General features: G+C 41.5%; 1 protein-coding gene and 1 long non-coding RNA gene across 2 annotated transcripts; one reads left to right on the top strand and one right to left on the bottom strand.

The window, feature by feature from the left end:
- The first annotated feature begins 687 nt into the window (after window positions 1-687).
- LOC111259939 (uncharacterized) lies at window positions 688-4125 on the top strand. Its single transcript, XR_002679936.2, has 4 exons — window positions 688-795; window positions 1245-1304; window positions 1599-1674; window positions 3907-4125. It is a non-coding gene; the product is annotated as an uncharacterized LOC111259939 (long non-coding RNA).
- Window positions 4126-12940: 8815 nt separating this feature from the next.
- LOC111259935 (uncharacterized) lies at window positions 12941-14670 on the bottom strand. Its single transcript, XM_022832343.2, has 3 exons — window positions 14627-14670; window positions 13848-13904; window positions 12941-13653 (listed from the first exon to the last, which is right to left on the bottom strand). The coding sequence occupies exons 2-3, from the start codon at window positions 13891-13893 to the stop codon at window positions 13034-13036; spliced, it is 666 nt and encodes a 221-aa protein (XP_022688078.1). The 5' UTR covers window positions 13894-13904; window positions 14627-14670; the 3' UTR covers window positions 12941-13033.
- Between the last annotated feature and the right edge of the window lie 163 nt (window positions 14671-14833).

The following is a 14833-nucleotide window of genomic DNA, read 5'->3' as shown; positions in this document are numbered from 1 at the left end:
GCACGTCGTTATCTGAAAGCAAAATACATTAAGAACGTCATATGAGTGGAGAGGAACGACTCCCTTTACCTGCTAATTACTAGTTATAATTACTACTGGTTTGATATTAGTCCCACAGCACGATCTATAAGCAACCTGGAGGATGCTAGGTCGTAGACTTATTTGTTTTTCATAGCTCTGCTTATTTAAAACCTGTACATCGACAAGCTGTTTGTTATGGAGGATGGTGTTTGGTTAGTTAACAATAGTGAGGCCAAAGCACCATCTAATTTTGTAAAGCTATTAAGTTTTTTTTTATTAAGTTTTTATTTTTACCATGCCGCTTGCATTAGTAAGCGATGTCCTACCGTAAAGCGAAATATATAGAACCGTATGATTTGTGCTGGGTTCGGGGCATCACAAAGGGATCTAATTTTTCCCTCTGGTTCTCAATAACTCTGAGGTCTAAGATAGAAGTAACATAAAATCCTTGCTGAATGTCAACAATTATTGGCACGGCGTTATTCTCATACGTTTTTCTCCGTTAAAGTCACGGTGCTTAATTTGCGTTTCTCTTAGCTAAACAGAGTCCCTGATTAATAACAATTTTTGCCTGTCGAAATGCCGCTTTACAGTAAGTAGCATAATCAAAAATAAATATATTCACAATATTAAATCTCCTAGACTGCGTATCCTAAGATTTTTTTACGCGTTCTGTGTTGAAATAACGAAGCACTAGTGATTGTAACCGGTTACCAATACACGTGATCTTGTAGTCCGTGGAGGAAGTGCGCAGTTACTTACGAGCCTATAGGGGTGAGCGAAGTTAGCGTTCTTAATGAAAACGCAGTATTATCTCTTATTATTTATATATTGTCTGTATGAACTATCTATGCCATATCTATCGATTCTATTTAAAAGTCGAGGGATATGGCAGGTTAAGACGTCGTAGAACTGCTTGTTTCTAGTGTAGGTATTAAACTTGCGCAATTAGTTCGTGAGCATTAAAGAATCCGTGGCACTGATCAGGTCTGCTAGGAGGAATTTTCAACGAAAATCAGAACTATTTTGGAGCAGTGACGATCAATAGCAAAGGTAAAATCTAACTTAGCTGAACCTTATGCATTATGTAGCTTTGGTACTGCGTTCTCGGATTCACTGGTAATTTTTCTTCGCCTTTAATCCAGATCTAGCAGAATATTTCTCCTCATTACATAACAGCCACAGAGTAACGAGAAAAAAAAATTTGTAAATTTGTATTGTAGGATATGAATCAACGCACAGATACAAACGCGCAGCAAAACAGGCCACGCAAAGCAATTCAGGTGCATATAATAGATTACGCCATCCATTACAACGATAGATATTGAAATTAAATTGGTGCTTATGGATCAGGTAGGTGGTGTCGATCGCACAGCGACGGAGCTTTGCGTTCGATCTTCAGCTTGCAGCTTATTTATAATCAGCTTACCGTACAGCTGCGTTCCACCAGAGTTTATTGTACTAACCTCCTACCCGGAATACGTTCGAAATCGTCCTCTACGTAATACTATCAGCGAACGAAATAGCAGAAATATTTCTATGAAGATAGCAATTGCGTTGTTTCGCTTTCATTCCAGTAATGTGCAGAATCTATGCCTGCTAGCTGGTTCTGGTCTACCAAGACGCTCTAAGATGCTTCAGGGGTTGTAAAAGGTAAGTTCGGTAGAAATTGATGGGCTCACTTTGCACAATCGTCTGAGACATGAGAACGGAAAGACTTATCGGAAGAGTTACACTACATGTTTGATGAGCCTTAATATTCCGAAAGAAGGTAAGTCATAATCTTTCTCATAGAAGCGTTTTCCTAGTGAAGAACTAAGCAATCTCGATGCTGTGCTCAAAGAAAAACGGCCATTTCACGAACGGGTGATCGAAGTTCCTAGTGATTTATCATCGCTACTAGATCGGTAATTATCACGGTTTCAATGAATGTACCAATTGGGGACGCTGATCGTCGATGCCCGCGTCGTTGCAGTGAAACATCTATTGCAAAGGCTTAACCCATCGAACAATAAGTCAATCAGCGTATGTATAGGAAGCGACCTAAAAATGCCATTGGACTTAGCCCTCTAATTTTCAGAAAAGGAAAAGTGTTAGCTAGGATACTTCAGCTTCCGCTTTTAAGTGAAAGCGGAATAATTTCGTATGAAAACATGAAAAACTAACATAGGGATGGCTCAGGTTCTAACAGTTTAGAACCTACCGTCTTGAAGCTTTTCGTGCCAAGAGAATCCAATTCCATCGGTAGGCGCCCTGCTGATCCAGTTGTTACAGAAGTTCCTCAAATAGCAGGGTTTCGCAGCATTAGGCATCTAGGAGTGTAGGGCAATTCAGCGAAAATAGAACACGTACGACAAGCATAGCATTAGTGATGGAAAAAGCCGGCGATCGTTTACAATGATTAATTCGTTCAAAGAACGGCGTCACGTGAGGTACGGGTTCCATTGGAGAAATTAAAGACAAGCACGTACTCTATTTCGGGGCAAAGATAGGATATTTGCAAGCATTCCATTGTTCAGAACTGGTCGATAGGCTTCGTGGACTCGAGTTTGTCGTGTCGTGGCAAACCGACACTGCGGAAATTCAATCTGGGACCAGGAAGCGCTACCCGACGAGCGTGTGGTCATGCTAGAAAAACGCGAAAATGTGCCAGAAGAGCATGGTAAAAAAGTTGGAACGCAAAACATAAAAACTGAAGTAAATGTGCACGAGCTACAATGAAGCAACGCTTGTGCCAACAAACGGGCCGAAAAACGGAGATGGTCAAAAAATAACATGGAGCGAAGCTGAATAAACCCAAAGTTAAAAAAAATTGGAAAACAAACGCCAGATAGTGAAGCGTATTACCATTAAAAAGTTTGTTTTGTATTTGATGATATGGCCACAGTTATCGATACATTTTCAAGAGGTACTAGTACTGCAGAAGAGGAAATCATCGAAGATGCGTCTAAGAGATTATCTATAGGGAAAAAAAGTAGAGCGGGCGAGTTCAAAGGAAGGAGGATCCTAAGTCTTGAAACGAATCCGGTTCGGGTTATGTCAAAATCGCAAGCTCTGCACGATGTATGTGCACGCTTTTCGACGAGCGCATTTTATGGACGCATTTGTTAAAATGCGTTAATACAGTGTAAATAAGGGAACGTTTGAGTGGTATTTATGTAACAAGTCATTTTGTTGATACGCACGTGTTTATAAGGAATACAAATCCCTCGCATATCATTTTCAGAGGACGAAAGGTACATCTAGAAAATGATTATCCTGGAAATAACAACCCGTTAAGGGAAAAATTAGGACCTCAAACAGCTCATCTCTAACAAAACCGAAATAACGGACTGGGTTCTTCAAGCAAGCTTTCCACAGGATGTCGACTATTGCGTAAAATCATATTTATTCGATTCTTCATCAATCATATTTATTCGATATTCATTCGAATAAAGTGCCACGTACTTTGACAAGCCAAACGTTCCGCAAGAAATACCTCTTCTACAAACTAGATTCATCTAGGCACGCGAAGCCTATTTAAAGTTGTTAGCTCTATCAATGGAAGCCAATCTTGAACGACAAACCTTAATTTCGTAGCTTATGGCGTTGCTAGGATCTCGGCAGGTCGTGGCCAGATCTCGGCGTTTCATGATTCAGGAACTATTAGCTGATCTGGTGACCTGATTCGAGCGCTGAGATAGCTTGATATTTCGAATTCAAGATGAATCAATGCACTTAGCGTCGTTTTAGGTAGCTTATAGGATGCGTGGAAGCCTTTAAAAGAAATTTTTTTTTCCTTCCCAAAATTCCCAAAATTTTAGTCCTTCTCGAGCAGACATAGCCGCGTCTATCTACACAGCAGAAACCGCATTACGGTACTCCTTCACGACCCATTGTTTTCAGGACTACCGTCGAGGCAAGAATTTTCGATGGAAAAGTGCATAAGCGTGATCTAATATTTGTATGCCATATGCCAGTGTTTCGAATGACTTTGGTCTTCGATTTACAAGAAAATCGATGAGTTTTCCGTCCAACCCGTTACTCCACACATCAATCTCGTAATGTAGTGTAAGAGTCCTTTTGCTAAAGTGAACCGAGAGTCTTCAGAAGTGCAGAATTTGTTTGGCGCTAAAAGTTGGGACCGTAATATATAATAAAAAAAAAAAATGAAATATTGCTGATTGCGTATCGATTTATATAAAGGAAGTATCATGGATGTTAGTCATATTTATTTGAGGTACTAATGCAGCTTTCAGTGTACGGCACGCGTACATTAGTAGAACAACGGCTAATCGAAAGAACAGAGTGCTTGCAGCACAAACTACATCCCACAATGTCTTTGATAGCACATCGTACCTTGAGATATCCGTATCGACTTACCGATAAGCTATAATTACAATATAATAGAACATGCTTTATAATTTAATTGCCCTAATAAATAATAATTTTCAAAGTGCAAATTCTCCATTCAGGTTTCGTTATCGTTGTCAGGTCTTCTGACGTAGACATGTCAATGTTAGGGTAAAGCGTTCCCGTAATGTCGGAACGTCCTTAACTTGCGTGTCTTTTCATGCGTGGCTATCTGCCGGAAAACTATCAGGTGTTTAGACTTACCGGATCATTACGTTTTATAATCAAAGGATCTAGGCAGCGGTTCTGCATATTTACACAGCTGCAAATGCTGTCACCTTTTGCTTCTCTATAGATTGACATGTCCGTATTGGACTGACAATATGCGTACGTAAGACTAAGCTATTCTGCCGGTTTCCAATGAATTGGAACCAACAGGATTGAAATCTCTGAAAGGTCTCGCCCCAGTGGGTTAGAGTGAAACAAATCCACGGTGTCGCAATTCGTTTTGAACCCTTTACGTAACTCTGAATCAAGCGATTTGGTCAAAGCGGTTTGATTAAATAGGTATACCTTATCCAAAGGTTCGATATAAAAAAAAGGTTCGAAAAATTTTGCGCGTAACCGTACTTTCGTTTTCGGCACAGCGTAGTTAATCAGGCGCGTCAATATGGACACTCAATCAACATTTCTTGGGCAACATTGGATCTGATTACCCGCGAACAAACACAAAATACGAAATACATAACGTAACGGCATCTAATACAAGCGTCCGTTAGAACAAAGTTCTTGGACCCGATTTAAACCAGAACTTACTTTAACAACAGCCTCAATCTCACGCCGTATCAAACGATTTTATTCAGTTCTTATCTGCAAAGTGGTAAATTTCAAGTTTAATGGTGCTAAATCCTGCTCTGGATGATACCGAAAAGCGAAAAAAGATCTGGTGATGAGTTATTGGCCACGATTTGAGAAAACCAAGATTATATACGTATGGTCCTTATCAGAAGTCTATAATCAGTTCTTGAACATTCATAATTGCTTTTCCTAAAGAACATCCAAGAGATCCTCGACCTAATCGCTCTACGTTTAAAACCTGATCGACCTTGCTTGGAAAGAGTCAGCGTCCTTTTTTGAAATAGACCGAAGTACTATATCGTCGGTTAGGTGCTGTCTTCATTGATTTTTATCCACACTGGACATAGCTGCCGCAAGGGTTCTGGGGGCTTTGAAATTTTCTCAGCTCGAAATGCCGTTAAGTAAGCAAAGATGTCTGGCCTGCACGCCGCAAGAGTTCGTCGGGCATTCGATTAACTTACGCGAGACAGACAGATTTTGTAATATCAAAACTGTATAGCCCATTTGAACTTACAAAACCCTACAATAAAGCCATTTGAACGTATTCAAATTGCTTCCTCTCACATTTCGATTTGATCTGCTCTTCGCATGCGGGCTACCCCAAAAAAACAATCTTTCGTATGTGCATACTCCTGTTTGGAGCAGAGTTTATTTACGATAGTCAAAGCACTTGCTACACAAAAGCCTTCAACTTCAAACTCGAGGCAACCTGTCAGCATGATGTAGACAAAAACACTACCACATGAACGTTAATGCTACAGGTCGCGTACGTCTCTGACCCGCATCCCTCCGTGTGTGCTGCGGATGTTCTCCAGTAGATTCAGTATCTGTTGACCTATCGCTTTGCTGGTATCATTTCAGGACAGCCCCCGTCATAGCTTAATGGGTAATGTATTTGCCTACTAACCTTAAGGATACGATACCGTACGTAAAACTGCATAAAGAAGCATAATGCTTAATCTTCTTCTTAAAATGCCCGTTCAAGCAGCCCCAGGCAATCTTGCAGAGGCGTGCCGATCGATAGTTTCGACAGTCTACGACAGTTTGTTGTAAGTGAATTGTGCTAGCTAACAGCAGGCTCAGCTCGAGCCAAAAGCGCGCAGCGGTGGAGAAGACCACGATTGAAAAACAGCGGAGGCGGCCCGAACCTTGCAGGACGTCACGTCGTTCAAACTATAGACCGTCTGTCCACACTGACGGCAATTTGGAGATGCGTCATCAGACTGCAAAGACTCTGCAGAACCCTAAATTAGACTCCTAGCAGTAAAGCGGCTGCCGCCGCCTGCTGCTCTTGTTGTTGTTGATGTTGTTGTTATCCGTTATACTGCTACCATATGAGCAATGGTGATGTCAGTCAACGATACATGTACTGCTGAAATTGCCTTCACTCAGTGACTCTCGTACGAGTAGTTACGAAGTGGACAAGAAAACTGTTGCACCGTAGGGCTGCGCTATTTTTTTTTAGCTGCTTCACCTCCGCCACAATTGCCATCCTCTGCTTATCTGCGTGACAGAGGAGAAGTCTGCCGGTAATATTGAAGACCTGAAGCAGATGTTTTCCATCCTGCTAGGGTTTTCTCGGTGTAGAGGCTCAAAAATTGACGATCTGAGGGAGGGGTCAAACAAAACGACGATTGTTGAAGAAGCTGGGAAGGATAAAACTGGAGCAGATGGAAAGTTACTATTGGAGAACAAGCAACAAACACTCTCCTTTAGAGGAAACTAGAGTCGGTGATAGAAGCAATTTAACCTAGGATAACCGGCTGATGATGGCGCTAACCAAGCACCGGTGTTTAAAAGAAACAAGTACTGCAACGGAAAGTGTGCTATTTGACATACTTGCATCTCGCGCAGCAGCCCGAGGGAGTGAGAAATACATCGTAGCCCTAAGCTCGTTTTTCAGCGGAGACAAACCGGTCAACTTAGTGGCTCTTGCTAAGTTGTAAAGCGTTGGAAGTCCATGGTGTGCCCCGGCAAAGATAACTAAGCTTCGCTGAAACGTAATTCGAATTTACTTAGCCTATCATAAGTTCAAGATTGACAAATGGCTGCGAATATATATGGCGCGGATAGCCATGGTGCAAACAGATCAGTGAATTATCTCGCTTATTATGAATATCATCAATTGCGAAATATTACATTGTCTCCACTTCAGTGTGCTATTGCTGACATGCATAGTGTGATACCTTTGAGAATGTAAAACAACTAGTAGCCGTTAACAAGGACGCATGAAGGATCAGTTCACTCATATGGTCAGTCCTTTCTCTGCATTGATTATATTTTTACAGCTGTAAATCACCCGGATTCAACACCGTAGTTGAATATGCATGCTTTTTGATGGATTTTTCCACGTAGTCGCAGAAATATATATTTTGCATGGTAGTGTTGCGAGTGCCTTGTCCTAGTAAATGGCAGGGTGAGCCTACCAAATGTATTTCTATTTAAGCACGTAAATATTCGTTATCGAGAAAGGTAAATGTCTGTTTGAATCGACTGAGCCGCAGACAATCAAATATTTACAGGTATTCAGAGCCTATAAGTTTCAATCCATGCACAGGTGGTACCTTTTATCACTGTTTGTTTAGTTAACTGTTTAAAGAGCCGTACGGCATATACGGCTGTACTCAGTTTTAATTTATTTATGGTGGTAGATTTTTAATTTATGGCCCTATGAGATTACGATACTTTAAGCTTAATTTATTAATGGCTACGTTTATTAAACGATGGCTAGAGCCTTTTTTAGCCACATGGCTGAGTATGCGTATGTACCAAGGTATGTTTTTTGCCTTTAGTGCTGTGACAAACTTCGCTCCATTACGATTAAGCAGCATAAACAAAGAGCACGATCAATATACTGAGAAGTATGCTAAGATTATAAATAACCCATACTTAACGACTAGTGGCTCGAAATGCGCCTCGTGGCTTCAAGCAGACCCATGTATCGATTAATCTATTGATAGAGTATAGTGAAATTTCTTGTATATAACGTTATAATGCTTGTCAAAGCGAAACAAACAAATAAATTCAACAAAAATTATGCAACTACTTCGTATTGATTCATAATATCTCAATCCTAAAGTATCACGAATCATTGGAAAAATTTGGAGCTTTTTTATTGTTGTTTTCTAATCGAATATTAAAAATTTTTTTATGGATGTAGTGACCTACACACGTAGCTTCCCTACGCACACCAAGTCTCTACAAAAAAGATTTCGACAAGCGTACGAAAGCTATTCATCCATCATGAATGTACTTACACGCACGCAAGGTCCTTCCCTCTCCTCTGCGCCATGTCAGCAAATATTGAGATAATTAGGAAATCTAACGTATGCCAGGCCGAGCTCATTGATTAACCCTGCATAGCGTAGCATTCGGTTCTGTATATGTTAAATAGCGGGAATCGGATAAACGTAACCCAAGAAGCGGTCTGGGTAGATGGTACGCGACGTTACCAACAGGGCGGACGCATAGCCGATTTGAATTGTCAATTTAGTGAAATAGCTAATATAGTGAATTCTACAGGATCAACGCATTTTGTATGTAGGCGTACGAAAGACACACGTACGCGGTGAGCGTTTTTTTATTTATTTATGGAAAAAGTTCCTCGGCGAATGCTGGCGTAGAATGTACTAAAATCGAAAGCACATACAGTGTTTTGTTGCTGTTGCTCCATTTATATTAGTGGCCATTTGCGATTAAGTATATAAATGAAAGAAATACAGTGGCCCGAAGCGCAGGTACATTCGCGTCTTCATTGGCAGATCGTTCCCTAGTGAAAACATTACCCTTAAAAAAGCAGCTAAATTATTTACTTAACAGGAGACGATGCATATCACAATCAACGGACTGCAGCACTGGTCGTCAAACCACCTCAGTCAGATTCGACTCGGCTTCAAAAAGCAAGTCACTGATATCTCTCACGGCAGTTCGCCATATAATAACGCAAATCTTCTGATTCTTCAATAAATACATTGCCTCATCGATGTATGCCATTAACCAGCTGGCGGAAAGCGAATTGCCTTCTTTTAATTGAGGAAGCGCTGTGTCTCGTCAGCAGGTAGACAGACGCGTGCTAAATAAGTCTCTTTTGATCCCCAGATTATTGCTGCTCCTGCCCTGAAACGAATGACATGAGATTACCCATCGGTACTGTCAGGAGCGACGTCATTATAACAGAGACCAGAGACAGACGCTATACCCAATAAAGCTCTCCGTTGCTGCCTGTGTCACTCCTCGATTCCTGAATTCATCAGTTCTGTTCCTAGACTGTGTGCTCCTTACTGTTGCCTTGGCTTGCACTTGACGTTTGACTTCGTCCGTTCTTAGTTCTTCTGCGTCATTCTGCTCACACATTGGCGTCCGTCCTTGCTCTATTCTGCGTCATCATTATACGTTCGTTCGATGTCGGTAAATCGGATCGGCATTTCTTTTCATCAGTAAGCAGGAAACAACAGATCTAGTTTGCTTGGCAACGGCTGCTAGAAGTAGCGGGAAACAGCAGACGGGCCGATAGATACGAGTAGTAGTTTAGTTCGACCGTGGGGGTGCGATACGAGCCTAATATATTTGTAAATAGCAAATTCTGCTCCGGAGTACTTCGAAATAGAACGAGGGTCTATTCTCACATCCATCGGAGCAGTGCACCACAAATATACTTGCTTTCTCCGTTCCGCTTGCAGTAGATTGCAAGATTATCTAAGAAGAGAGATATCGGGTCTTTCACGGGCCTTCATTCTTGCGATGCCGTGTGGGGTCTAGGGCCACTGAGGATGTTCCAGTTCGATCAGTTGATCGAGACCATCCATAGGAGCATAGCCTAGGTAATAACTGTATTACAACAAGGCCCTCTCGAACATGATTAACATTCTTCTTTTGTTTCAGTATCAGACCTTTGTATTGGTTATGCTCATGTCATTGGGAAGTCACCTTCGAAGAAATGTGTAGGTGTTGTCATTGGTCCTTTCTGATACCTACTTCGTCGCTTCACTCTGCTTGGAAGTTTGTGGCTTTCACACACTGTGCTCTTCACGGAGCAATGGAGCGGCAATACGCATGCAAGCTTTTGAAAACTTTATCACAGCTTAAATTAACGGGCGAAGCAACAGCATGAAGGGACGTAAACTAGATTTATTTTTTAGCACGCGAACAGCGACAAATGTCTCCAGATATTCAGTTAAGCGATTCCTCTCCTATGAAAATTAAACTTAATATTTTTGGCCAGTGTTTGACCACAGGTATCTCGAAATGTTTTCATAGTAGGAATTCTACTGAGGCAAGCCCTTATGCTTAGGTAGGAGAGAATAGCTACGCGTATCGAAACTTCTACCCATTTTATCAGATTTATTTTCTGAATTTTACTAGTCTTCTTATTAAAAAAAAAGTGAGCTCATTGGAAAGACTGTTACAAAGTAAAAGAAATACCAAATCTTATAAATAGTAAAAAAGACTTTGGTAAATTGCATGTCACGGTGTTTTGCATAAGGTATTTTAAAATCAGGAAAGAATATGTTTCTCGAAACTTCAGGAGTTCTTGAAACGTTTTCACAGATCTCGAACTATGAAACTTATGTAGCATATATCCTAGTAGCATGACTGTTTCGTACGTAAATGTTGGTCAAGAAAAGAAAGATGATGAAAAACGTGTAGTTACTGAAAAGCCACACGCAGGTAAACATTCCATTATGTATCAATATTATTACATTTTGGCTAAGCGATAAAAGAGATGTCAAATAATAAAAGATATAAAGTGATTTAAGTAACAAGGTGATTGTAGTGATATTTACAAAACAAAGCGGAATTAGGCTCCCTTTAATAGAGAAGACAAGCTTATGTCGAGACGACGAAAACAACCAGGTTAGCACTTACTTTGGTTTTAGGATTTAGTATTTGTATTGTTTTCTAGTATATTTGCGGCAGAATATTTCCATACATCAATATTTTCTGCGATAAATCAAGAAAGAAGAAGAAAAGTGATTAGTTAGTCGCCAGGTGTGAGCTGCTCGATGCAAATTTATCGTTTGATAGCGTCAAATCAGGCGTAACCGTTTCTCTTGGGCTTTGGTATCGCACCCGTTGTTTTTCTCGGTCACAGGTCCCTTCAACGTTTTGTCGTATTCGTGTATCCCTTGCCAGGGATACTCTGAAGATAAGTACTAGAAGCATCAATAAGTGTTACGAATGCAACGCTACCAACGCCTAATTTTCGAACATTGACAAGGCTCATTTGCAGCAAAAGTTTTTTTCGTTGTCATAGACCGCAGAACTCACCGAATGAAAGATCCGACGTTCTAGCCCTTTTTTTAGCGCTCTCACCCTGTGTACCTAGAGATAACGTTGAGTTCCGGGTACCCTATAACATAAGAGCTAATGAAACACCTAATGGAATACGTGTGCATGCACACATCGTTTCGTCGCAAATATGAAACACAAAAAAATCAGAAATGTGTTTAACACCCGGTGTTCGTGTAGTTTCCTAGAGCTAAGAGATCTAGCAGACGCTAAAAAGAGCACACCCGATATTTTGTTGATGTACCCATCCTATCCTGCTAAATCCCAAGAGCCATACTACTACTACTAATATTACGACTGTCCCCCTCCCCTCGGCCCGCAGCCTTACCTTTTGCACATGAAACTTTACCGGCAGACAGCAAGACCAGTTAAGACAAGGCGTCGTAAACGCATTAAGCTGTCGGTACCCTTCCGCAATCGCTACCCTCCGCGATTTGGCGTTGAATTACACTGAACATTACGAACCCGAGGGTCTCATGATTTTTTCTTGCTTTTCGCCATTTCCGGCTCGAATAGACGATCCCATTCACTGCGAACCCAGGAATCCGCAATATACAGTCATCTAAGTAAAAACAGCAGTGGCGGCCACCAGAGCAGTGAAGACTGCGCAGCACAAGCAAGTAAGAAATCCTATATTCGTCATGTTCGCCAAGCGATGCGCGGCAGCGCTGAACGGAACTAAACAAGCCACAGTGAAAAAAGAGACTAGCTTTTCGGAGAAGGTCGATTCTCGCTTTAACGTTACTACAAACTATATCGGTACGTTTTGTAGCTCAATGTGTCTTTATATTGCATACCGCAATGGACCAGTTCTTATGGCAATGGCTTCAAAGCTACTGGGTGGCTGGCCGACTGCTCGGACGATGCGGGTTGCAGCCTCATCGTCCAGGGTGGTTATTTATGAAGATGGCTACAAGAAATGCTTATCCGGATTTCTTCGAGGATCACTCCCGAGGGAGCAGTGTGCCGACGGTGTACCTTCGTGCCTTCCAGCGAGGCGTCGCATCGTCAGCTTCTGCCATTCATCGTTTACCCTTCCCCGCTTTTCTATTTTCCGCCCCACTCACCGCCGATATGCAATAGGAGATCCGTTTTTCTTTGCGTTGAGCTATACAGAGGGAGAAAATAGCTTACATACTTGCAACAAGAGATCCCGCACTCATACTGACTTAAATAGACTGCAAGTGTTTTCAGATAGACATTATTATTTGAAGTACCCCGTTGTACTACTTTGTTCTCTATATCCTTTCTTGGCAGGTCCGAGAATTTCATTGCGTTCTGCGTTTGAGGCGCTATTAACATGTTTAAAGTGGATTGATGAAAGCTATTTACTTATAGGTGATGAGTTCGGTGTAACGACCATTTAAGGTTCCCATTAAGTATTTCACACCGAATATATATATATATATATATATATAAGCTCTTTCTAGGAAGAGAAAGCTTTTATTCGACATGGAGCAAGGGGAAGCTAAATAACTTTATTGACGCTAGCAGAACTACGTAAAAGGCAACGGCTTAAATCCGATCCCAGGTATTATTCATCATTAACACGAAAATCTAGTCGACGGTTCTGACTTTCTTGTTCAGCTTCTCTCACAGCTTCTTCTTTGGCCTCGCGCACATCGCCACCCACTCTGTCCTCGACTTCCGAACATCCATAACCTTCTACGACGTTACTCCTTGTGCTTCTTCCCGGTGTAGACGTTGAGACAGTAGCTGATGGCTTCCCGATTTTTGTCGAGGCAAACTGCTCTTTGAGACAACTATTCTCAATCGCAAGTTTTTGACTGATGTCTTTGTACTGTTCAAGAATCAGCATTCGTTGACGATTCTGCTCTCGTTCCTTCGCTTGAATGCGCATCATTTGTTCCATTGCAGCTCGTGCGCGGCTTCCAGCTTCAACTGCCTCGGTAAGTTTTGCAAAACATATCATTTTTAAGCCATGCTCAACTGCCTCAAGATCATTCATCACCGATTCTTGATTGTCTAATGCGGTCGCTGGCATATGTGCCCCAGCGAGCATACGGCGTAGCCATGCCTCTTCCGGACGGGCGTCAGAATCAGCCGAGGCTGACGAATCCCCACCGTAGGTGCTCGTCCACTCCGACGAGCCGGACGTCGCACGGCTTCGTGCTCCCTGCTCTGCCGACCCGTCTTCGCGAAAGATATCGACAGAAAGGTAAACATACAGATCATTATTCAAAAATCTGCACAAAAGGCCAGATTAGAACCACAAAGAACTAATCATACCTTACATTGTTTACTATAGAAGTATACTAGGGTTCTACTCGCACCGGACGCCAACGCATCAGGTGAATCAACATGAACATATGTATAAACTAACCTACCGTTAGAAGCGAGGGCGGATCTCACGGACTCGCGTATGCCCTCCATTGCTGCTTTGGCTACTTCAATGAATAGTGATAGAAACAGTAAAAATCGCAAGTAAGTCTATATATTTACACAGCTGTGGTGTTAACAATACGTCTCAAATTCTTCTCTAAACATGATTTACTCATAATTCATTTGAAACCCCATTACTTTTCAAGGAGACAAATTCATAGGGGAAACGCGGTGTTTCTATAGTTCGTGCACTAAAAGTAGATTCTGACCGCTTCTGCTGGGAGACGTCTTGGTCTGTTTCTTATGAGAATAGTCTATAATCTATGCATTCGAAGAAACGAAGCTAAAGAGGTGAGCGGTGTTTGTTGGTGTTGCGCAAATCCGTTGATGGCAGCGCCTGAGAAGTCTGCTGTTTCTTTATTGAATTTTATGGAGCTTAATAGGATTTCCTATGATCTGCTGTTAGTACTTCAGCATGTAAAATAACCAAACTTACTGAGGGGTTGTTTGTCAGATTTGTCAAACCTACGGTCCAAACAGCCGGCCCATCTTCAAGTACGTTCAAGACGGGCTTTAGTAGCCAAAAATCGAAGTACGCAAAGCGACCGTATGGCATTTCTCAAGCTAAACGGACATGTGCATAGAAATTCGTACGCTACGTTTTCGCTAGAAGGAAATCTCGCCATATTTGTTGAGACGCTATTTCACTGTTACTCTTTCAATTCAACCTAGAATCAACGACCGCGTGTTGAAAAAATGGAACTCATTTAGAAAAAATTCTTACCAAAAGGTGAAATGACGTTCGACGAATATTTATCTATTGCCCCAACATAGATAATTATCTACCTGTAATACAATATCCAAAACAGAGCTTTCAGTTAAGCCTTACATTTAATATAGAAGGGTCTCACAAATTATGTTCATTTTAATAATCCGGAACTTGTGAATTTTTCTACACACAGTACAGGGAGTCGGCAGTTAAATGGAGCAG

This window comes from Varroa jacobsoni, unplaced genomic scaffold (genome assembly GCF_002532875.2).
Source record: "Varroa jacobsoni isolate VJ856 unplaced genomic scaffold, vjacob_1.0 scaffold_386, whole genome shotgun sequence".
NCBI lineage: Eukaryota > Metazoa > Arthropoda > Arachnida > Mesostigmata > Varroidae > Varroa > Varroa jacobsoni.
Note: the sequence above shows the minus strand (reverse complement) of the source record. Positions and strands in the feature narration are given on the sequence as shown.

Coding starts and splice junctions, on each gene's coding strand:
- LOC111259935 (XM_022832343.2), bottom strand. CDS start 13,893: ATGGAGGGCATACGCGAGTCCGTGAGATCCGCCCTCGCTTCTAACG. Junction 13,654..13,847: donor ATCCGCCCTCGCTTCTAACG/GTAGGTTAGTTT, acceptor TCTTTCGCGAAG/ACGGGTCGGCAGAGCAGGGA.